The sequence below is a fragment of the Hemiscyllium ocellatum genome, chromosome 26 (assembly GCF_020745735.1).
Source record: "Hemiscyllium ocellatum isolate sHemOce1 chromosome 26, sHemOce1.pat.X.cur, whole genome shotgun sequence".
In the NCBI taxonomy this organism is placed as follows: Eukaryota; Metazoa; Chordata; class Chondrichthyes; order Orectolobiformes; family Hemiscylliidae; genus Hemiscyllium; species Hemiscyllium ocellatum.
This window is the reverse complement of record NC_083426.1, coordinates 34,248,058-34,272,455: the sequence shown is the minus strand read 5'-3', so window position 1 is coordinate 34,272,455 and position 24,398 is coordinate 34,248,058. Positions and strand designations below refer to the sequence as shown.

Sequence of the window (24,398 nt, the reverse complement as noted above, 5' to 3'; positions counted from 1 at the left end):
CCTCCCCCAAGTCCATCCTCCCTACCTTTTATCTTAGCCTGCTGGACACACTTTCCTCATTCCTGAAGAAGGGCTTATGCCCGAAACGTCAAATCTCCTGTTCCTTGGATGCTGCCTGACCTGCTGCGCTTTTTCAGCAACACATTTTCGGCTACTAAAAAATAAACTCAGTCTGACATTAATGCAATGATTATGTTGCCACTAATATTTTAGATAGAGCAATAACATCAGCAGAGTAAGCTCAATGCTGCTTAGTTGAATCATTGACATCCTTTTATTGTGAATCATTTGTTTAATTGCAAGATGCACTTGCTATTAGTCACAGCATTTTGAATTAAATATTTAATTTCTGATTTTACGTGACAGATTGGATATATTCACTTCATTGGTGTAATGTTTCATAGATCATAATGTAGATAATTAGTATAATTATCTATCATCATGTCATTAAATAGCCTTTTTCTTTAGATAACCTAATAAGATACAAGCATACATCAGTTTGACATTAGATTAAACTTCTGAAGATTGTTTGGCATGACATGGTGGTTCAGTGGTTAGCACTGCTGCCTCATAGCACCTGGAGTTCAATTCCAGCCTCAGGCAACTACCTGTGTGGAGTTTCCACATTCTTCCCCCATCTGTTGGTTTCCTCCCCCAATACAAAGATCTGCAGGTTAGATGAATTGGCTATGCTAAATTGCCTGTAGTGTTCAGGGATGTGTAGGTTAGGTGCATTAGTCAGGGATAAACACAGGATAATAGTTGTAGGTGAATGGATCTGGGTGGGTTAGTCTTTTGGAGGGTCAATGTAGACTTGTTGGGCTGAAGGACCTGTTTCCACACTGTAAGGATTCTATGAAACACTCTTTAAAGAGCTGACAAAGATGAATATTCTGATAGAAAGGTTATTCACATGAAACACTAACCCAAATGCTACTTGATTTGGTATTTCCAACATTTTCTGTTCTTTTTGTAGGTTTCCAGCATCGGCTGCGTTTTGTTTTTTAAATGATGGTGTATAATTCAGAGTGTAGTATCGTATACCAGATCACACTGATAAAACTCAGTCTCATATTCCTTGTCCTGCTTTCAATGATAAATAATAGCTTGTTGGTCTTCTGCTGGACTTGATGTCTTCAAAACCACGCCCACAGAAACTATTTGTTGACATCCCTCGTGCCAGTTTAAATTATATCATTAGATCTTGAATTTTAAAGTTCAAAGAAATTGTTGGGTGAACGCCTGATACATTGCCCAATGTATGCATTTACAGGTGCAGTTTGGATGTGCAGCACTAAATCAATGCATGCCATGCTGCTGAGATTTGAATCTCATTCTCACTCTCTTCCACTCCCCTCACAAGATCCCCAGCACAGTCTTCCTGCTCTACCACCAATCCACCATTCCCCTAAACATACCAGCCTCCCCAACCCACTGAAGGAGGCACAGGACTAGAAAATTCAGGCCAGTAATGGTTTGAAGAAGAGTTATTACAGACATGGGATATTGACTCTGTATCTCTCCACAGATGCTGTTGGACCTGCTGAGTTTCTCCATCACTCTGATTTGTGGAATCTTCACTCATCTCCTTCTCTGTTATTTCTCACTTGATTTCCAAATCTCAAAATCTTGAATTAATTGCACCTAAAATCCAAATCAAAGGATTCAGGAAAAGTGCAATTAATGAGACTTTCTGTTCCAGAAATGTATTTTGTCGCTTTTATTTGGAATTTCTACTTTTTTGTTGGGAATACAACCAATTAATCAATTCTCAATTAATGGAGATTGTTAATTATGCTTTATTGCAATTTAAAAATGCTTTAATTATCATTTACACTGTGATTCACAACTTTGCAGTGCTAAATAATGCATAATTTGGAGATGCCAGTTTTGGACTGAGTGTACAAAGTTAAAAATCACACACCAGGTTATAGTCCAACAGGTGATAGTCACCTGATGAAGGAGCGTCACTCGGAAAGCTAGTGTGCTTCCAATTAAACCTGTTGTTGTGTGATTTTTAACTAAATAATGCAGTGGTTGTAATGAGATCGGCCAGGTGGAGATTATAGAAAACGACTTCCCTGATTTGAGCTGTTAATCATATTCCTTGTCGTGCTTTGCTAGTCCTTTTCTGGGCTTGAAATTTTCAAAGCTGGCACTGTTGCTCAGTGGTTAGCACTGCTGCCTCACAATACCAATGACCCGGGTTCAATTCCCACCTTAGGTGACTGTCTGTGTGGAGTTTGCACATTCTCCCCGTGTTTGCGTGGGTTTCCTCTGGTTTACTCCCACAATTTGAAGATGTGCAGGTCAGGTAAATTGGTCATGCTAAATTTCCCATAGTGTTAGGTGCATTAGTAGGGGTAAATATAAAGTAGGGGAATGGGTCTAGGTGGGTTACTCTCCGGAAGGTTGGTGTGAACTTGGGGTAAAAAGTGAGGTCTGCAGATGCTGGAGATCACAGCTGAAAATGTGTTGCTGGTTAAAGCACAGCAGGTTAGGCAGCATCCAAGGAACAGGAAATTCGACGTTTCGGGCATAAGCCCTTCATCTTCATTCCTGATGAAGGGCTTATGCCCGAAACGTCGAATTTCCTGTTCCTTGGATGCTGCCTAACCTGCTGTGCTTTAACCAGCAACACATTTTCAGCTGTGAACTTGGGCCAAATAGCCTGTTTCCATACTGTAGGGAGTCTAAAAAAAAGCCATGTTCACATGAACTGTTTGTTAACATCCCTTGTGCCAGTTTAAATTATGTCATTAGATCTTGAATTTTGAAGTTCAAAGAAGTTCTTGGGTGAATGCCTCTTATGTTGCCCAATGTGTGCATTTACAACATGGGATATTGAATCTCAGCCTCGCTCTCTTGCAACTCCCCTGACCAGATCTCCAGCACAACCTTCCTTTTCCACCACCATCCACCATTCCCTCAACCATACGAGTCTCCCCAACCCACAGAAGGCTGCACGGGCGGAGAAAATTCAGGCCAGTAGTGGTTTGAAGAAGAGTTATTACAGACATTAGATGCTCACTCTATATCTTTCTCCACAGATGCTGTCAGACCTGCTGAGTTTTTCCAGCATTCTAATTTGTGGATTCTGCACTCATCTCCTTCTCGGTCATTTCTCACTAGCTTTCCCAATCTCAAATCCTTAAGTTAGTGGTACCTAAAATCAAAATCAACTTATTCAGGAACAGTGCATTTGATGAGCCTTTCTGCTCCAGCAGCATATCAACTAATATTCTGAGGCTTTAGCTGGAATTTCTACTTTTGTTTTCGGTAATCAATCTGTTAATTGATTCTCAATTAATGCAGATTGTAATTAAAGCATTTTTTAAAAAAATCACGGGACGAGGGTTTTGCTGGTTAGGCCAGCATTTATTGTCCACCCTAATTACCCACAGGGCAGTTAAGAGTCAACCATGTTGCTGTGGGCCTGGACTCACATGTAGGCCAGATCAGGTAAGGATAGCTATTTCTTTCCCTAAAGCACATTAGTGACCCAGAGGGGTTTTTGCAACAATAAACAATTAATTTTTGATTGTCATTAGATTCTTAATTCAAGATTGCAAATTCAATAGCTTTTTTAACTATGCATTAATTACCATCTGCAAAGTCGTTCATTGTTTTGCAGTGCTAACTAGTATTGTGGTCATAATGAGATCAGCCAGATGAACCACCACATTGAATAAGACTTCCTTGATTGGGGCTGTTAATCTGGTCCAAACTGAGCCCTCGCTGACAGCTATATACAGGAGTGTCAGAGAGTCTCCAGAAGAAGAAAAAAAGAAATAAATAAGATAATCAGAGATTATGTTCACTCTGAGCTCTGGTTCTGAGACAGCTGGATCCAATATCCACACATAAATAAAGGATAATTTGGCCTCTGTGGCGTTATTTCCATAGTGATGAGAGAAAAGCGCGGTTCTGAAGAAATTCACTTACAACAGCTGTTTTCGAATTGGGGTAAGCATTTATGGAATCACGCTGTTACTTGAAAAGCTTGACACCCTCAATCCTACTGTCCAAGACTGGGCCCAGCATGTGCAAAGAATGTGCATTTTTTTTCTGGGCAAATGACATTAGGGCAGATGAAAAGTAACGAGTCATTCTTCTGGCAGCTTGTGAACCCACTGCTTTTTTAATTATTAGGACTGTAACTTTCACTGAGGCACCAGGTACTAAAACCTTTCAAGAGTTAGTACTTTCAATTAAAGATTATCAGCACCCCAAGCCTGTCCTAATTCAAAAGATGCTCTGAGTTTCACTTGGCAATTTGAGAACCAGGAGAATCCATACCAGGAATTCTGGTTAGGTTACAGCAGCTTGCGACAAAGGGTTAACCCTTACTGATATGCGGACAGATTGGTATGTGGGATTAGTGATATAACCATGCAAAAGCACCTACAAGCAAAAGCCCATCTGCACTTCAAATAGGCATGACAACTGTATTTATCATTGGAAAATGCAGCAAGTGCAGTATATGAATTGCAAGGTGTTCCAATGAAAGTAGATATCCTTGCCAGTTCAACTGAGCCTGGGGAATACCACTTGAGTGAAGGTAATTGCATAGCCACACTCAGGACATATCCTGAACAGAGGAGCTCTAGGTCAGCCCACAGCAAAATCCCAAAACAAAGCCAAGCCTTTGGCAAACAGTAAAAATTTTCTTCAGGATCTGTGCCTGCAAGTCTTTGTTATTCTTGCCAGTACGAGGATTGGAGACAGCTATCTACTGGGCCTAAGTAGAGTTAGAGAACTCATAGGCCAGTAACCAGGAGAATGAAGATCCTGGAAAGTCAACCTACATCTGGTTTGCAGCAGTTAAATTGCTTAGCAACATCCAAATCCGAACCGAAATAAATGCCTGGTTAAATGGTCACCTGGTTCTAATGGAGGTCAATAGTGATGTGGCTGTTTCAGTGATCACATTCAGACTTAAAATTTGCACGAGGTGCCAACCCTTACATTAGTGCATGACCTATACTGGGGAACCTTTACGGATTAAGGGCACAACTTTGATTCTGGTCTCTAATGAGAAGCAGCTGGTTCAGTTACCACAGATTGCAGCAAAAGGCTCAAGAAGAAGCATAATGGGGCAAAACTGAGTGTCACTTAGATTGAAAAATGTTGAGCCAATTAGAAAGCTGCCTGAGTGGCTACCTTAAGCAGTGTTCTAAAACCTAGCTTTAATGCAAATAATATTCAACAGTAGATCTCTTTCCTGTCTTTTACAAACTCCATGGGTTTGTATTAGGCATTCCTTTGGGTTATGTATCACAAATCTCAGGTAATTTTTAAAATTCCTGTCAAAAGCAAGAGGGGCTTAAGAATTGCAGTCTGCTAGTTTGTTGGCATATTCCTATTGTTGTTTAAAAATATAGTTTGCTCATGAGACATGGAGATCACTGGCTAGGCTAGCCTTCACATTTATACACATTTCGAATTGCTTAGTGTTGGAGTCAATCACATTGCTGTGGATCTACAATCACATAGAAGCAGACCAGGTAAGGATGACAAATTTCCCTCAAAAAAAAGGACAAAATGAACTGGAAACCTTTTTTGTACAAAAATTGGAGTGTTCACCACGAGTTCAGCTTTTAATTCTAGACATTTGTTGTACTGAAATTTCATCATCTCTTATGGTGAGGTTCAAACCCATGCCTCTAGACCAATAACCTGGGTTTCAGAACTTATGAACTGTTACCATTACGCTATCATATCCAAGCTATTTTGCTAGCCAAGGTTTTTGAAGTAATTGCTAACCACCCACAAGCCGTGGGTATCCTACCTGATATTTGAAAGGCCAATTAAAAGTTTACAGTACAACTGTGAATCCATGTGGCTGATGATAGAGGAAGCGGAGGGGTAGGATGGGGCAGTGCTTCTTTATTAAATTTTAACCTCAACCCACAACTGGCCAACTTAGATGGTTACAGCCACAGATCACTGAGATCAGGATGTCCCTCTACAATAAAAGGTTCATATCCTGTGGCCAGTTTTAATCTCACTTTCAGCTCTCTCCATTTTAAAAAGTACTCTCTCTTACCTGCATACAGGACTGTACTCACCTCATATTAGATCCAAAAATAACAGAATGATCTTCAATTGATTCTCCAGTCTCAGAAGTAAGGCTACCAAATTGAAATGGGTGAAGAAATAAAAAATTGGATCGCAAACATAAAAAGTGACTGACTTTGTTCATAAAGAGCACCATACACGCCACTTGTGAAATCCAGAACAAATAATCTAATAAACAACCTATCATTTTCGTCAGGGCTCATTTACACAAGGCATCACTGAACAAATTGGTTTTAAACTCATGGGCAGAGGACAACGATTGGTGGTGTTGTATTTGCACAAGATGCTCTTAGAGAAGAGGCAGAAAGTCTCTTCTCTTACATGTAGCTGCCTCTTGGATTTCAGTTGTGAACAAATGGATTATTCTCTTTCCCTTATGGAAGGTGATGTGCTCATTCAATTTGAAACTAAGTGAGTGTTGACAACTCATTAGTATTGGAATTATTGTTTGGCAAACCACAAAGTTTTCCTGATTCTTTCAAGTTTGTACAATAACTTTAGACCTGTTGAGCAAATATCAGAGTTCCACTAGTTAAATAGATTTTTTAAAAAAGTAGTACACATGCAATTGATATGATGATTCCCATTTTATGGAGTAATTGAGATACTCCCATATTTAAAGGTAAAAAGCATAACATGCAATGTGTTCTAGATATATCATGAGTGTTTGTGTTTTGACTAATTTGAGCTCTTTGAAAATATAGTAAAGTATTATGAATAAAAGGAGGACTTAAGAGTATTTGGATTATCAGAGACAAAAGGGTCACTTCAAAAAAGGTTGTTCCATAAATTAGGAGCTCATGTCGTCTTACTGGAGCATCTCCATCATTTTCTGTTTATTCAAATTTATCATCATCTTGGATGGGATTAATTTGTACACTTCCCATAATAAATAAGTATAAAAATAGAATACAGGAAGAAACACTAGTAGAGTCATGTGGAACATTGTGAATATACTTTATCCACTGGCCTGAGTTATTTTAAATTCCTAACGTTAGATGCTAGCTGGATGCTGCAATATGTAGATGCATACAGATCACAAATAATTAAATACATATTCCAGATGCATGTGGAAAATAATGACTGGATTGTGAAGGAAACCAAATCATTCAGATAATGTATTTATTAACTACATTAAGTATGTCATGAACACACAGAGCTGATCAACAGGCAGCTGCAACAACAAGCATGATTACCATAGTATTAATCAAACAAGTACTTCATGTTGAATTATTGATCATGTATATCAATGAATTAAGTCAAAACAAACACTGCTCACAATTTAGTTTTAAAAGTATACAAATTCAGTAAACTGTTTTTTTCCTGTACTGTATCAACCAAAATTCTCTTGTACCCCAAATTTTCAAAAATTACATTTTATTTTTTTTAAAGCCAGTGTGTTCTGATAAAGAAATTCTTTAAAAAAAAGACAGTCTGCAGAAGTTGTGCTTTTTCTTTATATCAAAATCATTAAATTATTAGGTAAGTTTTTATTCTTGTGCCTGAACAATGGAACAACCCTTGGAGGACCGGTCAGCGAAAAAGGCAGTGAGTTATATTTTATTAAAACCAGTCTCAAGGTCCTGGTGTAAGTTGTGGTATCAGCCTGGTCTTACTTGTGGTAATTTTACTGTGATACCCTGCTAATTCCAGGTGTGCCTACTTTATCTTCCAAAACAGAGCAGTTCCTTGACTTGTGTCCAGATTAACAAAAGACCCTGTTAAAAAGATTTTATTAACCAGCATCACCTATTCCTGGTGCATGTGTACAACTGAAGTTTTACTGTAACAGTTCAGCATTTAAATGAAACTGACTGTAATTAAAATTAGAGAGTCACAGAAACCAGAGATAGTTTTTGACGAGTAATGGGAATGGAGAGGTCAGATATCAAGAGTTATTGTTTAATACATTCCCTAAAAAGGTAATTTTGGTGCAAGGAAGGATTTAATATGGTGGGTGGCAAACAAGCTATTTTGTACCTCCTCCTTGATAAAGTCTCTGGGCACAAATCTATGACATGGGAATTAAGAGCCATGGAATGAAATCATTCCACCACTTGGTATTGACTCACCTTTTGGACAGGGATCACCACATGTGGAGCATGACAAGTTTCTGGAGTGGGACGGGTGGAATTCTTTCACAGGCACTCCGTGGGTAATCACACAACCTAGCATTGGGAAGGGAAGGGCTCACTGATATCTCCCTCAATCCACCTTCCATGATCGCTCAACCTGAACTGGAATCCAAGAACACAAAGCCTCAGTGTTGTTTTAGCAGCAGCCATTACCCTCCTAGTGGTGCTGCTGTGCAGTGGATCTGGCAGTTAAGTACCCGAGTTGTACTTCGTTCAGCAAGTTTTTCCTTAAAGAGGATTTGTCAGCAGCTGACAGACTGGTCACCTGTGAGATTATGACAGTTAGAGTTTACACATAATGTGATGAGTGATGTTCCTATGGATATATTCTGTGGCTTCAACATTTTACTGCGTTTATTTATATCTTGGGTGAAGGAATGGAGGGATACCGTTTGAAGTTTGCAGGGTCAGGGGTGGGAAAATCAGAAGTAGGGCTGAGGGTGAAGTTAAAGAAGCAAACGGAGATTGGTTAAGTGAGTGAAATTATGTTGATATGGGTGAGGGTGGCATCATCCACTCTGAATGCAAATTTTAAAAAAACAAAGTCGTTTTTTTTTCTACATGGTCAGCAACAAAATTTCAGATGAGCAAAAAAGGCTTAACAGCCTGAGTGCACAAATTATTAAAAAGTAACAGACAGGCATTAAAATCAAACAAACAGTTAAATGAAGTACTGACCTTTATCTTAAGTCAGCTGGAATACAAAGAAAGTAAATTAAGCTTTGTTTTTGCCTTGGTCAGAGTCCATTTGCGGTGCTGTATTCAATGTTGTGCACTGCACCTCAAGAAGGGTAGTTGTTTTAAACAGTTTGGGCATGTTATAACACACCTTAGGGTCAAGTGGGACTTGAACCTAGACCTTCTGGCCTAGAAGGACAGACATTACCACTACACCACAAAAAAAAAGTCTTCCTGACTTATATTACCCGGAGCATAAATTTGAGGAGTAATCTGATTGAGGTATTTAAATAGATTTGATCTTTTCGGATTCTACCCCATTTCATTATGCAATAGTATTACAAACAAAGGCCACAATCTTAATTGGAAACATGCCATTTAGGAGCAAAATTAGGAAGCACTTTCCCCAAACACAAAACGTAGTAAAAATCTGAAAGTTTAATAAAAATAAAGTAAAAAGCTTCAGCTGCTGAAACACTTCAAACTTTCAAGACAAAAGTATTATCAAGTCTTGTTTAACAAGGGAATCAAGTACTATTGAGTAAAAGGCAGTTTACTTATAGGTAAGCCAGGATAAAATTGGATGGCTCAAGAGCTTGGTACTGTATCTTAATATCCTTACATTCATCCTGAAGATGTGACCCTTCTAGTTTCACTCATTGGTGAGACCCCAAACTGCAGCCTGAAATTTCAGTATAACATTAAAAATCTTTGGTTAGGTTTTTCGTATTTAGCATTAGCATTTCAATAAACTTCAGCTCCAAAATAAATAAGAGCAGAATAACAATACACGTGAGGTTACTCAGAACAGAATAGCTCCTCAGGGTTATATTCTGTGGCCTCAGCCTTTATCTATGGAACATTCCAATAAAGTGCTCCACCAAATCAGAATTTCTTAAGTAATCCAAGCATGGTGTCATTATTCTAATAACACTATACTACATAGCTGTGTGTTCTTATTTTAAAATTGTTATTTTGTAAAGTGAAGGTTTGTTTATTGAGTGCAACTCCGACCCAATATTCTGATGGAAATATATTTACACCCAGTCCATTTGCAATGATAGAATGTCAAACAGTTAGTAATAATTAATTGTAAACCCATTCATTGATTTAGTTGAATGAACTCTGAAAAACAGTGTCTTCCTATTGATTATTAGTTTCCAGAAAGTTTTCCTTTTCACTTATTCATTGAACAGTTGGTAAGTCAACTGGATTCAATTCTCAAGGCAACTTGCAGATTTTGAGCCATTTACATTACGCACATGCCATCCAGTTTATTCTCACAGTTGAGAGCTTATAATTACCAACATTATTGATTTGGATCTTAAAGCCAGAGTCTGTAATATCAACAGCCTTTACTGTTACACCAATTGAATCAACTGAGCTGATTTCAGCCAAGCTCAGCACAATCACAGGATCCTTCAATATGCGATGAGGGAAGTTAACTTCACGAATGTGTGGCCAAGCACAGTTGTCCGATGTTTCACAATAAGTTCTTACTTCACCTGAAAGACCTGTTTCAAAACAAAAGACAAAGAATCACTGCTAGGAAAAACTTGTAGCCACCCAATTATCAACCCTGTACAATATATTTGCTTTAAATCTCGCTAATTGAAATTTGTTACTTTTTAAAACAACAAACTTAAATTGCAGTTAAAGTACAAAATACAATTTTATATTAATATGAAAAAAGCATAGATTGTATTTTCTAAATAAGAAAAGTGATCCACTCTTTCTCAGTAACTAAGCGACATTTGCAATAACTGCCTGAGGCCTAAATAAAAACAAAGGCCGAAATGAAAAGATTGCCGACAGCACAAGTGACTCCATCACAACAACTGACTTCAAAGTTAAAGCTCTGGATTTGATGCCACCCAGTAGCATGTTGCAAAATGCAATAAGTGATCTGTGCATCGTTGAACTATCTCCCATTCTACAATGAATGGTGGAGATGTTGGGTCGTCCTCTCATTCTTGGATGATTGAGGAGAGACTTTATAAAGCTCTGGTTAGGCCCCATTTGGAGTAAAGTGTCCAGTTTTGGTCCCCACACCTCAGGAAGGACATACTGACACTGGAACGTGTCCAGCGGAGATTCACAAGGATGATCCCTGGAATGGTAGGTCTAACATATGAGGAACGGCCGAGGATCCTGGGATTGTATTCATTGGAGTTTAGAAGATTAAGGGGAGACTTAATAGAGATGTACAAGATAATACATGGCTTGGAAAGGGTGGACGCTAGGAAATTGTTTCCATTAGGCGAGGAGACTAGGACCCGTGGACACAGCTTTAGAATTAGAGGGGGTCAATTCAGAACAGAAATGCGGAGACATTTCTTCAGCCAGAGGGTGGTGGGCCTGTGGAATTCATTGCCACGGAGTGCAGTGGAGGCCGGGATGCTAAATGTCTTCAAGGCAGAGATTGATAGATTCTTGTTGTCTCGAGGAATTAAGGGCTACGGGAAGAACGCTGGTAAGTGGAGTTGAAATGCCCATCAGCCATGATTGAATGGCGGAGTGAACTCGATGGGCCGAATGGCCTTACTTCCACCCCTATGTCTTATGGAATTAATTAGCTACAGTAAGGTGCCGTATCTGACCTTCTTCCATTATTTTACCCATGGTACAGGGAGACCCATGATATGTGGGTCACCCAGCAGTGTTTGCTGTGGGTTAGAGTTGGGTAAGGGATTGGGTTTTGGTGAAACTCCTTTGGGAATCCCATGTGCCCAGAGATAGCAGCTGTAAACACAGTATCACCTCCCCGCACGAGAGCCACCCCCAACAGATGCTGCCAACATGCCTTCAGGCTTCCCATATTCTTGGCTTGTCTAATCTGGTCTCAATACGATTTCTTCAAATTGAATTCAATTCTAGCAGGAGCACTGCTTGATCCTGGCACTAAGACTACAGAACTATAGGGCGATTCCCACAGTCATTTTCCACAGTTTCAGCTACCCACTGTTTACCACAGCCCAAACATATTGTAGGGAACATTCCAGAACCAGGGACCAGGAGGCTGGCAGGAAGATATGTTTCCCATTTAAATGTATGGTCTGCTTCTATCCACTGTAGATCTTAGAATGTATACTGCGGGTATATTGCGAATACCGTACGACTGAATTGGGTGGCAAATGTCAGAGCTGAGACTGTTCTCCAAATGGAAGTGCAAGTCTCAGTCTGAGCCAATTAACACCATTTTATGGGTTGGTGCACAACATTTCAGTCGGTTATGGAGGGGAAGGGTGGGGTCAGTGAGGGTCAGAGTATCCTGTAAAACACAGAACCGGGGCAGGAGAAGAATCAAAAATACACAGGATTTCAATTATTCATTGGTTCGTTACTCAGCAATATCCATCCGTCTGGGTGGATGTTGATAGAATGAGAACAAAGAAAGAAGATGGAAAACACAGCAGATCAGGCAGCATCCAGGGAGGGAGAGAGCGAGATTAGATGACTCTTCAGAGCTTTGATACTTTGGGGGTTTGGGATGGAGGGGAGGTGGGGGGAGAAAGTAGTGGTGTGTGAAAAGGCTGCTGATAGTGCAGATTGTAGATAGGATGCAGAGTGTCAAGATTAAGATGCTGAATAGCTAGGAGGACTGCAGATGCTGGAGATCAGAGCTGAAAATGTGTTGCTGGAAAAGCGCAGGAAGTCAGGCAGCATCCAAGGAGCAGGAGAGTTGACATTTCGGGCACAAGTCCTTCTTCAGGAATTCCTGCTGAATAGCTAATCAATATTCAAATTTGGAGAGAATGGGCCTGTGCAACCAAACCTAAATGTGGCTTCAATCAAAGATGAGAACGTTTACAAACTATTTTTAAAATACCCAAGGCATCACAGAATTTATTTTATGACAATGAAGATTTTTAATTCTCTGATGTGACCATACTTACACTGTTCAACAGTGCTCTTAACAGCTGTTTCAATCTTCCCCAGGTTTTTTTGCACAGTATGAACTGCTTGATCCAAGGCATCTGCGAGCTGCTTATTTTGATTAATCCCATTATTTTCAACCTGAATTTCAGGGGAAAAAAAAACTTGCTATCAATAGTGAAATTTATCTTCCTTATAATCGAACTCAGCTACGATAAGCATGTGCATCTTGCACTAAATTTACTCTGCTGAAATCCAGTTCCCCAGTCAGAGTGGATCTGCTACTCCACAATTACATGGGCCATGATGTTGTGTATGAGGATCTGTATAATTTAATAGGGTGCATATGATAATTAGCAGGAAAACTAAGATTAATATCTCTCCACTATTACAAATATTTAGTTTGTCATACCTTACTACTTGTCCAAGTGCAAATAGGATGTTAACTGCAAAGGTTATTTGAATGGTGGAAATCCAAATGAAAGTTTGTCCATTTAGATGACAGTTTAATACTGCCATTAGTGTTGACTATATACAGAGCTTGGGGTTACCTTGAGACCATTACACTATTGTTTTTGACTTGATAGTTATCAGTAACATGAGGGCAACAGTCTCATACAATATTCAATTACACAATGAAATGTGTTCAATGTTTCCATTTACTCTTAAAATTTCACCATTCACCTTTGAACATTTGATGACTTTCTGTCAGTATAGTTTAGGAGGACAAGTCTTTAAATATTCTGCTGCCATTGGTGAGATATCTTTCATTTTTCTTTCTATTTGTAAGTCTTCCAATTACACCCATTGAGGATGTAGAAATACAGTGTTATAAAAGATTAAGCTAAATTCAGGATGTAGGTTTGCTCACTGAGCTGGAAGGTTCATTTGCAGACGTTTCGTCACCATACTAGGTAACATCTTCAGTGAGCCTCTGGACGAAGCTCTGTCAGCTCGGCAAGCAAACCTACATCCAGAACCTCAACCTGAGCTACAAATCTTCTCAAAACTCACCATAGAGCTAAATTACTTAATGTCACCTACAGGACACGTGAAAACACAATCAAACAATATTTTAAGTATTCAAGTATCTATAGAGACCTTTTCCCCCAGACTCGTCTAACTTGGATGCCAAGTGAAGCCAGCCACAGTATAACTTGCACTATTTTTGTGCAAGCTGAAGAAAAATGACAGCTCAAATGGTGGATGGTTTGGTCCTGGGTGGAAGTTGCTACACATGCCTGCACAGACATGTTTAGATAAAGTCATTTGTATAGTCAGCTTCAATCTGGCAGGGAAATAGCTGAAATGTGGACACAAAAGCAGATGCCTTGAACATGACAATCTGTACAAGACTGCAAACAAGAGGTGTTTCAGCTAAATCCAAACAGACAGTTTGAGAACAAATTGTGCAATATAAAAGCATAATTGATGTCAATTGTGTTTTTCTTAATAATAAAAATATCATAAACATCATATTAAACTGTTTGTTTAACAATGTGCACTGCAGTCAATCAAATTATCCCAATAACTACCAAACCCACATAAATGGCAGGTTATATTAACAAACTGATTTCATTCCAAGCAGACAGCAGAGTGCCAGATTTTACTGAATAGCAGATGTTCTTTATATTTACTAAAACGTAAGACCATAAGATTTATGGTCTTGCGATAGTAAACAATTTGTTTGCAGCTCCTGGCTGCACTTTAATATTCAGAATACAATTACAATATCAAGAAATTTTAAACATGCTAAGTTTTAGACATCTTAAAAATAAACCCTATTTGGACCTTGAGATCAAGGACACTCCACATACTTAATGCTAAACTCTGCCCATTCTTCATTTTGTTGAGTTTGATGTAATGTATTTTTTTTTATTATGACTTATTTTAGAGCTTGAATTTTGAACCAGTGGCACATGGATTTTGATTTGTGTGCATGAGGGAGTTTGATGATTAACTAATCAGTATTTCTGGAACCATGCTAAAGCAGTATAAGAGATGGAGACCCCAGGTAAAATGTGGTTTGCTTACATTGAGAGACTTATGATGTGCAGACAGAGTAAACATTGAGGAATGCTTTTCAGATGAAAAGGATCAAGTTTTTCCTCCGTTAGGGGAAACACCTATATCTTGGAGTGTTTGTCAGTTTGCTGAAGTGCTTGCTAAAGTGAAATGTATGAAATGTTTTCTCCTTGGGAAAGGAGTTTGTATAAAATTGTTCGGAAATAGGTTACCCCAATCTGAAGCTTTTAGTTTGGATTCTATTCCAGAAAATGTTTGGTTAGAATGCTGAAGGGTTATTTTAAGTTGAGAAAGTCTAAGCTCAACTGTGTGACTAATCTAGGAAAAAAAGCTACCAAACTCTCAAGACCATAAATTGATAGGAATATTTTAAATTAAACCTGTAGTTGTGATAGGGAAGCAAAATCTCTTATTTTTGAGTACAGTGATGGTTTTGAAATAGATAGAATCATATTTTTACTGCATGATAAAATCTTTCAAGTGGTTTTGTAAGTAGCTGAGCTTATTCTATTTTATCTTTTCAAATAATTTATTTTATTGTTAAAGCAAAATCTACAATATTGCATGCTGGTGTTTCAGTGAAAGAGCAGTTTAGTAAAATCCCAGGTTTCAAACTGGGATCTAACTACAAAGGCAATACTACCAGCTGGAATGGTAATGAGTAAATGTGTGTTAATTCTACAATATTTTGAATTAACAAGGATTCTTCACGGTTCCTGTTTTGTCATAATTTGGTGTTACAGGAACATAGCAAAAAGATATCTAAGATAAGAATGTGCTACAGCAATCCCCCACACTCCACTCATTATATGTACCCATTAGATCACTCTCTCCCCACCCCCCCAGCAAATATTCAGATTCAATGTACATTTCTTTTAATTTTACTGTCCATTAGATTTCCATTTGGGTGAAAATGCACTCTCATCTTGATGAAAAATAATCTGCACACAGTCACATTAAAATATCTCATGTTAACATTTCAGCAAACAACTTATACAGCAGGTTACCCATTAACAAAGTTAAGAAATTTTATATCAATATTTCTTATTCTGAGCTGGCTAAAACTCAAATTACATTTCCTGTATGCTCAATCAATAGAGGATTCAGAGTCAGAGATGTACAGCACCCTTTGGTCCAACTCATCCATGCCAACCAGATGATATCCCAACCACACCCCCCAATCTTTTCCCACCTGCTAGCACCCAGCCCATATCCCTCCAAACCCTTCCTACTCATATACCCATCTAGATGAGTTTAAATGCTGCAATTGTACTAGCATCCACCACTTCCTCTGGCAGCCCATTCCATACACATACCATCCTCTGCATAAGCCCTTAGGTACCTTTTACATGTTTCCCCTCTCACCCTAAACCTATGCCCTCTAGTTCTGGAGTGCACCCCAGGGAAAAGCCCTGGTCTATTTTCCCTATCCATGCCCCTCATGATTTTATAAGCCTCTATAAAAGGTCACCCCTCAGCCTCTGACATGCCAGGAAAAAACAGCCCTAGCCTATTCAACCTCTCCTGATAGCTCAAATCCTCCAACCTTGGCAACATCCTTGTAAATCTTTTCTGAACCCTTTCAAGTTTCACAACATCTTTCCGGTAGGAAGGAGACCAGAATTGCATGCAATTTTCCAGAAGTGGCCTAATCAATGTCCTGTACAGCTGCAACATGACCTCCCAACTCTCGTCCTCAATACTCTGACCAATAAAGGAAAGCCTTCTTCACTATCCTATCTACCAGTGACTCTATTTTCAAGGGGCTATGAACCTGCACTCCAAGGTCTTTGTTCAGCAACACTCCCTAGGACCTTACCATTAAGTGTATACGTCCTGCTAAGATTTGCTTTCCCAAAATGCAGCACCTTGCATTTATCCAAATTAAACTCCATCTGCCTCTCCTCAGCCCATTGGCCCATCTGATCAAGATCCTGTTGTAATCTGTGGTAACCTTTTTAACCTATAAATGTACACCTATCTTACATCAAACAATTTGCTCTTACATAATGTGCTTCATATTTTCTGAAATAAAACTGCCTTCTAAGAAAGGAGTGATTTCCTCAGAAGTGGAAATTCATCTATGTCACTGAAATAATGCATGGCAAAACATGGTTATGTTTTGCATCAGATTTGCTCACTATTTTCTTTAGAATATCAATTTAGCCAAACGGAGAAGTGAAGTGAATTACAGATGGAAAGACCATTTAAAAACAAAAAAAAACTTAAGCGGAGGAAGATGTATCATAGAATTAAGCAATGATAATCTTTTTAATTAAACTTAAATAAATTGAAATATTGAATACAAATCTTCAGGCACATCTACAGAATTATTTTGTCTGTTAATTATATAATTTCTAAGGTGATTTAGGACAATTTCCTCAAATTGAAGCTGTGAAAGGTCTTTGAACAGCATGGATCAGCAACTGAACTTCTGCAGTGTGGAAAATTTAATTTTATTCAATACTTCTCTTAAATGTGCATTCGTACATTTCAATTGAAATGTCAGATGCAAAGCTTTGAGCAAATTTTCCTTAAAGCCTTACTACAACCCTGTATTACAATAGAAATCTGCACATATTACATTTAGAACAAAGGCAAAAGTAGAATAAATTGGAATGAATGGTTCTATCATGCAGGACGTGAATATAATAGACTCTAGTATCAACATTTTTTTTTTTGCACAGCCTACCCTTGAGGCATATTAGCTACAAGTTTGTAAAGATCTCAGGAAGCATATTTCCATTCCAGTGAGCTGCAAAACAGAAGAATGCCTTCTTCAATCAACATGATTATTCAAAATCTCTAATTTCTCACAACTCCCCCTTTTTCGTCAGTGACATAAAAGCTTTCAACTTAGGAGATCTAAGATTTACGTAACAATTTTAAATTTAAGGATTTCCTAATTACTCATTTATGTGTTCAGTTTCTGTAAGTTTTGAGTAGATACCAGACTGATGAAATCAGATTCTAAATCATTCCGAAATGGGATTTAGAAAAGAGTTTTGATAGAACTTGTAAAAATATAAGTTTGCCATCATAAAATCCATCATCACATGAATTGGAGGGTGGAAATTATACAATGTGACAAGAGATCTTCTGGATTAATTGTCAAATACAAAACAAAGCTTTACCTAGTTTGGCTAACATCTTCCTCCAATTTCTTTCAACTCATGAATTCTAACAAATAAAAGACATGCACACTGTTTTGAACATACTCAATTCTTCGATATTTTTGAATCAATCAAATTTGCTCAGGTATATTATGATACAGCTCTGGAGCAGATGGGTCATGAAACCAGCCTTCTAGCTCAGAGCTAGGAACAATACCATTGCACCACAACAGACCTGTCTCTTTACTTATAACAACTGTAATCAATTTTGAATAATTTGCAGAGTTAACACTAACATATGATTAGAAATCCATCTTGTACGCAAACTACAAATGATTGGATTTTCCAATTGGGACCTTATGCCAGGCTCATTTGGAGGATGAGTCCATGTATGTTGTCAGTATACTGTCTGAGGCAATCCTCTGGTTTCTCAGTTGGCTTTCTATGTTCCCCACGGATTCCCAAGTGCAGGGCTGGCTAGAGTGCCTAAAGTAAAGTCAGACTAGCAAGCTTCATGGTAGAAGTGGTCTTGCTAAAGAAGGCAGATGAATTCAAGGGCACATCAACAGAGGAAGCAGCCTCAATTTCATACCCAGTACCATCCTATCCAAGAGCTAAGAACTGTTACAGCCATTACATTCAAGGGAAAACCCTCTGCAGATCTATTCATGGTCAAGGCTTCAGCCAAATTGGTCTACATCTCAACTTTGGTGTTCATGGAGCTCTCTGTACACTGCCCCTTCCCTTGACCTGCCACCAGAAGCCCACAATAACACTAGTAAAATACCAATGGTATTTTATGGTCCCAGTGGGCTTTAACTGGACTAAATATTTGCCCACTTCCATGAAACAGGCAATCATCCAAATCCCTGGGGCCATCATTTGTAAAGCTGTCAAAGCAGAATGGTTACTGGGAGCAGAATGTTAACTGGGAGCTATCCCAACATGATTTGCCCTATTTTTTTTTCAAGAAACTCTTATCTAACATTTTGCTTGAAAAAGCACATAGGAAGAATGGTGTCCTGCCATTAAATACCTTATTGTAACCTAGAAACCAGCCAGGCCTTTTATTTGCTCTGACAGTATACTTCCTTTTGTACTTTAACAACACTTCAATAACCGTACAGACCTGTTTCTCTAGCTTCTGTTTTGGCAATATACAAATAGAAAAGCTTCAAGAATCAGATCATTAAAGTCCAGAATGGCCCACTTTCAGTGATTTAATTGGCTTTCAACAATTTTTATTGCAGTTCAAACAGAAAGGAGGAGCAGGAATAGGTCACTCAAGTCAATAGGATCATGGATCATCATCCAACTCACTAACCTGTTCCTGCTTTCAGCCAATACCCTTTGGTCCATTTAGTCCTTAGAACTATATTTAACAGCCTCCGGAAAACATTCAATGTTTTGGCCTCAACTGCTTTCTGTGACAGAACAGCTCACCATACTGTGTGAAGAAATATCTCCTTGTCTCAGGCCTAAAAGGTCTTTCCCTATAGCCAGTAAACTCCTACTTCTGGACTCCATGGTCATCAGGAGCATCCTTCCTGCATTTTTCCCTGTCTAGCCCTGTTAGACTTTTACACATTCCAGGAAATCCTCATTCTTCTCAACTCCAGTTAATATAACCCTAACTGACTCAGTCAGTCAATCTACAAACATCAGTCTTGGCATCGCAGGAATCAGGCTTTGTGGCAATCCCTCCAAAGCCTCGCACTGAGAAGACCAAAACTGCCCTGTACAAGCCCAACAATGAAAAGGTGATTTTTGTTATTAAATATTATAGCATTTTACCTCTATAATGTGATTGTGTAGATTGGCTATCATTTCATCCATTTTATCATTTCTGTTTTGTAGCTGGCCAAAGTCATTAGCTACAATACTTTGTACTGCATTTCTGAGTTCTTCCACAGAGATCTTCTCCTTTTGCAACTGAAGAGTCAGTTCCCTGAAATAGATACAATAAAAAAAGTGGTATTATTCAAATGGGACTCACTAGATGCAAACAACTCAGGGGTGGGATGAATCCATAGGAATTTAGCGGTTGCTGCATTCCTTTTCAATATTTTGTTTCAGTGTTTCCAAACACAACTTCCCACCTCAATTACATAAATGTCATTAAACCTGATATTTCGCAGCTCTTCTTTATCGGAAAGATGTTCTGCTTGTTGGGCCGAAACAGTCTCTTTAAGTCCCAGTAGTTCATTGCTATGCTGTGCTACCTGTGACTGTATAGTATCAGTCAGCAGAGTTGTCTGATTTAATTGTTTCGTTAATGCAATCACACCATTGGAGAGGGAAGGAAGATTATGATCCACAAAGTCTTTGACTGCATTCATCTCCTCAGCACTTCGCTGAAAAGCTTGAAGGTCCTGACTCTCATGTTCTAGGCTTGTAATTCGATCCATTAAACTTGACAAGGACACAGAGAGGGAGTTTACACTTTCTTCCAATTTTGAATTTGTAGACTTCACACTTGCAATTTGCTGCTCAGTCCGTGGAAATTCAGTTTCTCTGAGACGTTCAACTGTATTCTCCACATTCTGCAATTCAGTTTTTGTTAGCGAGTTCTTCCTGAGCTCACTCATTTCTGTTTGAAGAAAAGCCAACTTACTTTCCAGTTCAGAGGCTTGAACCTGTGCCACAGCTGCTATTGTCTTATCCATTTTACGTTCTGAATCAGACTGAGCAGCTTCGAGATTCAACAACTTTTGTTCATATTCTTCAGCAGTCAACAACTAAAATAAAAGAAAAAAATCTCTCAGAACAGGTAAGTATTAAAAATGTACTAACCATTTCTACTTTCCATCTATCTGTATTTCTACTTCAGAGCAATTAAAATGTTGGATACTTCAAGGTTCTCTGCACATTTGACAGAAAGAGAAACACAGTTGACCATCCTCATTTTCAATCTATGGCCTAAATTCACCTCTATTTTCCTTAGCACATTCTCGATTTTAAAATTGCTCTGCCATTGGTGGGTATGCCTTCCATTATATAAGCCCAAGTTTTGGGATACCCTCTCTACATTTCTGTGCCCCAATCATTTTTTAAAATAAAACTCACCTCATGAAGCAAATTTTTGACCTAATACCTCAAGTGGTTTGATGTCCAATTTGTTTTATAATGTTCCTGTGCAGTGCTCTGTCTTTTAAAGGTCCGTTTCCACGCAGTACAACTCTATGACTCTTAATGCACAACATAACCAAAACGATGGTGCAACTTGGGCTGCACAGTGACAACATCTCTGACAACTATGTTCAAGACTCACCTACTCTAGTGGTGCATCACAACATTTCTGAACATGCTAATTGTAACCCATCAATAAATAAGATGCATCCATAATTAAGCCAACTAAGTATGCGTTACTTATTGTTTCTCATTCTCTCCTTTTACTCTTTAATCTCAGTTAGTAATAATAAACCCAAGTTTAGTAATTAGCACAAGTTTAACACTCATTTATCCTAATTGTTTATGAGATAAAGACTTTAGTGGTTGATTTTGCTGTTTGGGATGCAGGGTTGTGACAGTAAAACTTATTTTTAAAAGAATCCGATGAATTGAATCTGACGTTATCCCAGTCCTGATTGGATTTTACTGTGGTTAGGTTTATGCAGCTATTACAGAGCCCCAACCTCGAAGCAATGAATTGGAACTTATATCTAGCTTTACAGCCCCAATGAAATATCACATCATGGACACTTCCATAAAGACACTGCTGAATAGGAATCAGATAAATGCAATGTCAATTAGAAGCAATTTGGGGGCAGCACGGTGGCTCAGTGAGTAGCATTGCTGCCTCACATCACCAGGGACCCAGGTTTGATTCCGGCCTCGGGCAACTGTCTGTATGGAGTTTGCACATTCTTGCCGTGTCTGCATGGGTTTCCTCCAGATGGTCTGGTTTCCTCCCACAATCCAAAGATGTACAGTTTGGTGGGCTGACCACACTAAATTGCCCATAGTGCTCAGGGACGTGAGGTGCATTGGTCAGTAAATGTAGGGTAGGGGAATGGGTCTGGGTGGGTTATTCTCTGGAGGACCAGTGTGGACTTGTGGGGCCAGAGGGCCTGTTTCCACACTGTAAGGATTTTATGATTCTAATAAAAAGAACTGCAGAAACTGGAAAGCGAAAGCAAAAACAAAAACAGAAATTGCTGGAGAAACTCATCAGGTTTGACAGCATCTGTGGAGAGAAAGGACAGTTAACACTTCAAGTCCAGTAACCTTTCTTTGGGACTGATTGTAACTAGAAAAGGTTGGTATACACACATATTGGGGTTCATTTCCACCAACCGGTAACTTCTCACCGCCTACTCCTTTGGCATGTATACACTAAAGGGAAGCGGGGGTGGGTGAGAGTAACTGTTCCGTGGAAATGAAGCCCAATTTGAAGTAATCAACTAGGACAAAGTGAGGACTGGAGACGCTGGAGATCAGAATCAAAAGTGTGGTGCTGGAAAAGCACAGCGGGTCAGGCAGCATCCGAGGAGCAGGAGAGTCATTATTTTGGGCATAAGCCCAATTAGTTTTTCAACAGCGAGACTTGAATTGGAAATGTGAAAATCCGGACTATGCCCCAGAAATGTAAACAAAAAATCGTACTAAAGAATTGCAAGTTATGATGAACAAATGGTTTCCATTATCCCTTTTCTCCCCAAACTCCATTCGCCAGGAATAACTCATCAGGCTAAAATGAACAAATCACTGTGAAAGCCGACCGTGATAAATACACACCTTCTGGCTCAACTCATTCACTTGAGCCTGGATCTTCTCGAACTGAGACAGTTTATTTTGCAGAGCTTGGATAGTCTGATCGAGGCTGGCGATGGTTTGGAGCTGCTGCTGGATGTACCAGCCAGCAATGCTCCCGCCGGCCAGCAGCAGCAGAAAGAAGCTCCACAGCAAGGAGACGCCAGCTGGGGCCGAGGGCGACTCCGCCACATTCTTAGTCTCAGAGCTGCCGGAGTGATCATCGCCGCGCTGTCCGCCTTTCCCCTTCCGACTTCTCATCGTTCCCAAACTTTCTGCCAAAAACTTTTTATTTCTCTCTCCAACTTTTCCACCCTGGATCCACAATTGACACCGAGGGGGCGGGTCCAAGTCAGTGATAGGCTGATCTAGTCCAATCAGAGATCAGACACCCTTTGTCAATTGTCGGGACCAACCAATAACACGAAGACACCGAAATTTGGAGCTCGGTCCTTGTACCAATCACATCATTTCAATTGTTTTCAGCGTATGATGTGCTCAATCTCGCAGACATCAGCATGCAATATCTTCTGGTGATCCATGAATTATTTTGAAACAATACTGTGGATGCTGGAAATCTGAAACAAAAGCAGAAATTGTCGGACAAACACCACAAACCTAGCTAGAGAGAAAGGGGAGTTAAAGTTTCGAGTTCAGTGACCCGTTTTCAGAACTGGGGTAGCAATTTTTGCTTGTCATGTACAAAATATCTGTGAAGCAGTTTTGGATGTCCAAAGGGACTTAGCAGACAGTGTAAAAAATGCAAGCTCTTTCTTGGTTTAGTTTGTTACTTGCTTAACATTGCTGTTTAGGTAGAGAAAGCATTTTTGACTGCAAAGGAAATTTGGCATATCCATAAGGACAATCACCAACTTCTACAAATGCACCATTAAGAGCAAACTGCCCGGATGCATTTATTCCTGATGAAGGGGTTATGCCCAAAATGTTGATGATTAGATTCTCTTCAGTGTGGAAACAGGCTCTTCAGCCCAACAAGTAAAAAATGAGGTCTGCAGATGCTGGAGATCAGAGCTGAAAATGTGTTGCTGGTCAAAGCACAGCAGGCCAGGCAGCATCTCAGGAATAGAGAATTCGACGTTTCGAGCATAAGCCCTTCATCAGGAATAAGAGAGAGAGCCAAGCAGGCTAAGATAAAAGGTAGGGAGGAGGGACTAGGGGGAGGGGCGATGGAGGTGGGATAGGTGGAGGGAGGTCAAGGTGAGGGTGATAGGCCGGAGTGGGGTGGGGGCGGAGAGGTCAGGAAGAGGATTGCAGGTTAGGAGGGCGGTGCTGAGTTGAGGGAACCGACTGAGACAAGGTGGGGGGAGGGGAAATGAGGAAACTGGAGAAATCTGAATTCATACCTTGTGGTTGGAGGGTTCCCCAGCGGAAGATGAGGCGCTCCTCCTCCAGCCGTCGTGTTGTTGTGTTCTGCCGGTGGAGGAGTCCAAGGACCTGCATGTCCTCGGTGGAGTGGGAGGGGGAGTTAAAGTGTTGAGCCACGGGGTGATTGGGTTGGTTGGTTCGGGCGGCCCAGAGGTGTTCTCTGAAGCGTTCCGCAAGTAAGCGGCCTGTCTCACCAATATAGAGGAGGCCACATCGGGTGCAGCGGATGCAATAGATGATGTGTGTGGAGGTACAGGTGAACTTGTGGCGGATATGGAAGGATCCCTTGGGGCCTTGGAGGGAAGTGAGTGTGGAGGTGTGGGCGCAAGTTCTACATTTCCTGCGGTTGCAG

At 39.7% G+C, this 24,398-nt stretch overlaps 1 protein-coding gene across 1 annotated transcript; it reads right to left on the bottom strand.

Moving 5' to 3' along the window:
- Positions 1-7,189: 7,189 nt before the first annotated feature.
- Positions 7,190-23,023, bottom strand: LOC132828204 (inhibitor of nuclear factor kappa-B kinase-interacting protein-like). Its single transcript, XM_060845150.1, has 5 exons — positions 22,646-23,023; positions 20,033-20,646; positions 19,703-19,856; positions 12,791-12,911; positions 7,190-10,408 (listed from the first exon to the last, which is right to left on the bottom strand). Exons 1-5 carry the CDS (start codon positions 22,919-22,921, stop codon positions 10,149-10,151), a joined length of 1,425 nt encoding a protein of 474 aa, XP_060701133.1. The 5' UTR covers positions 22,922-23,023; the 3' UTR covers positions 7,190-10,148.
- Between the last annotated feature and the right edge of the window lie 1,375 nt (positions 23,024-24,398).

What these genes read in the sequence shown, in the direction of transcription:
- LOC132828204 (XM_060845150.1), bottom strand. Translation starts at nt 22,921, where the DNA reads ATGAGAAGTCGGAAGGGGAAAGGCGGACAGCGCGGCGATGATCACTCC. An exon ending in TGAATGAGTTGAGCCAGAAG is followed by an intron (nt 20,647 to 22,645) that starts GTGTGTATTTAT and finishes CTTTTATTTTAG; the next exon opens with TTGTTGACTGCTGAAGAATA. An exon ending in TAAGAGCACTGTTGAACAGT is followed by an intron (nt 10,409 to 12,790) that starts GTAAGTATGGTC and finishes GTTTTGAAACAG; the next exon opens with GTCTTTCAGGTGAAGTAAGA.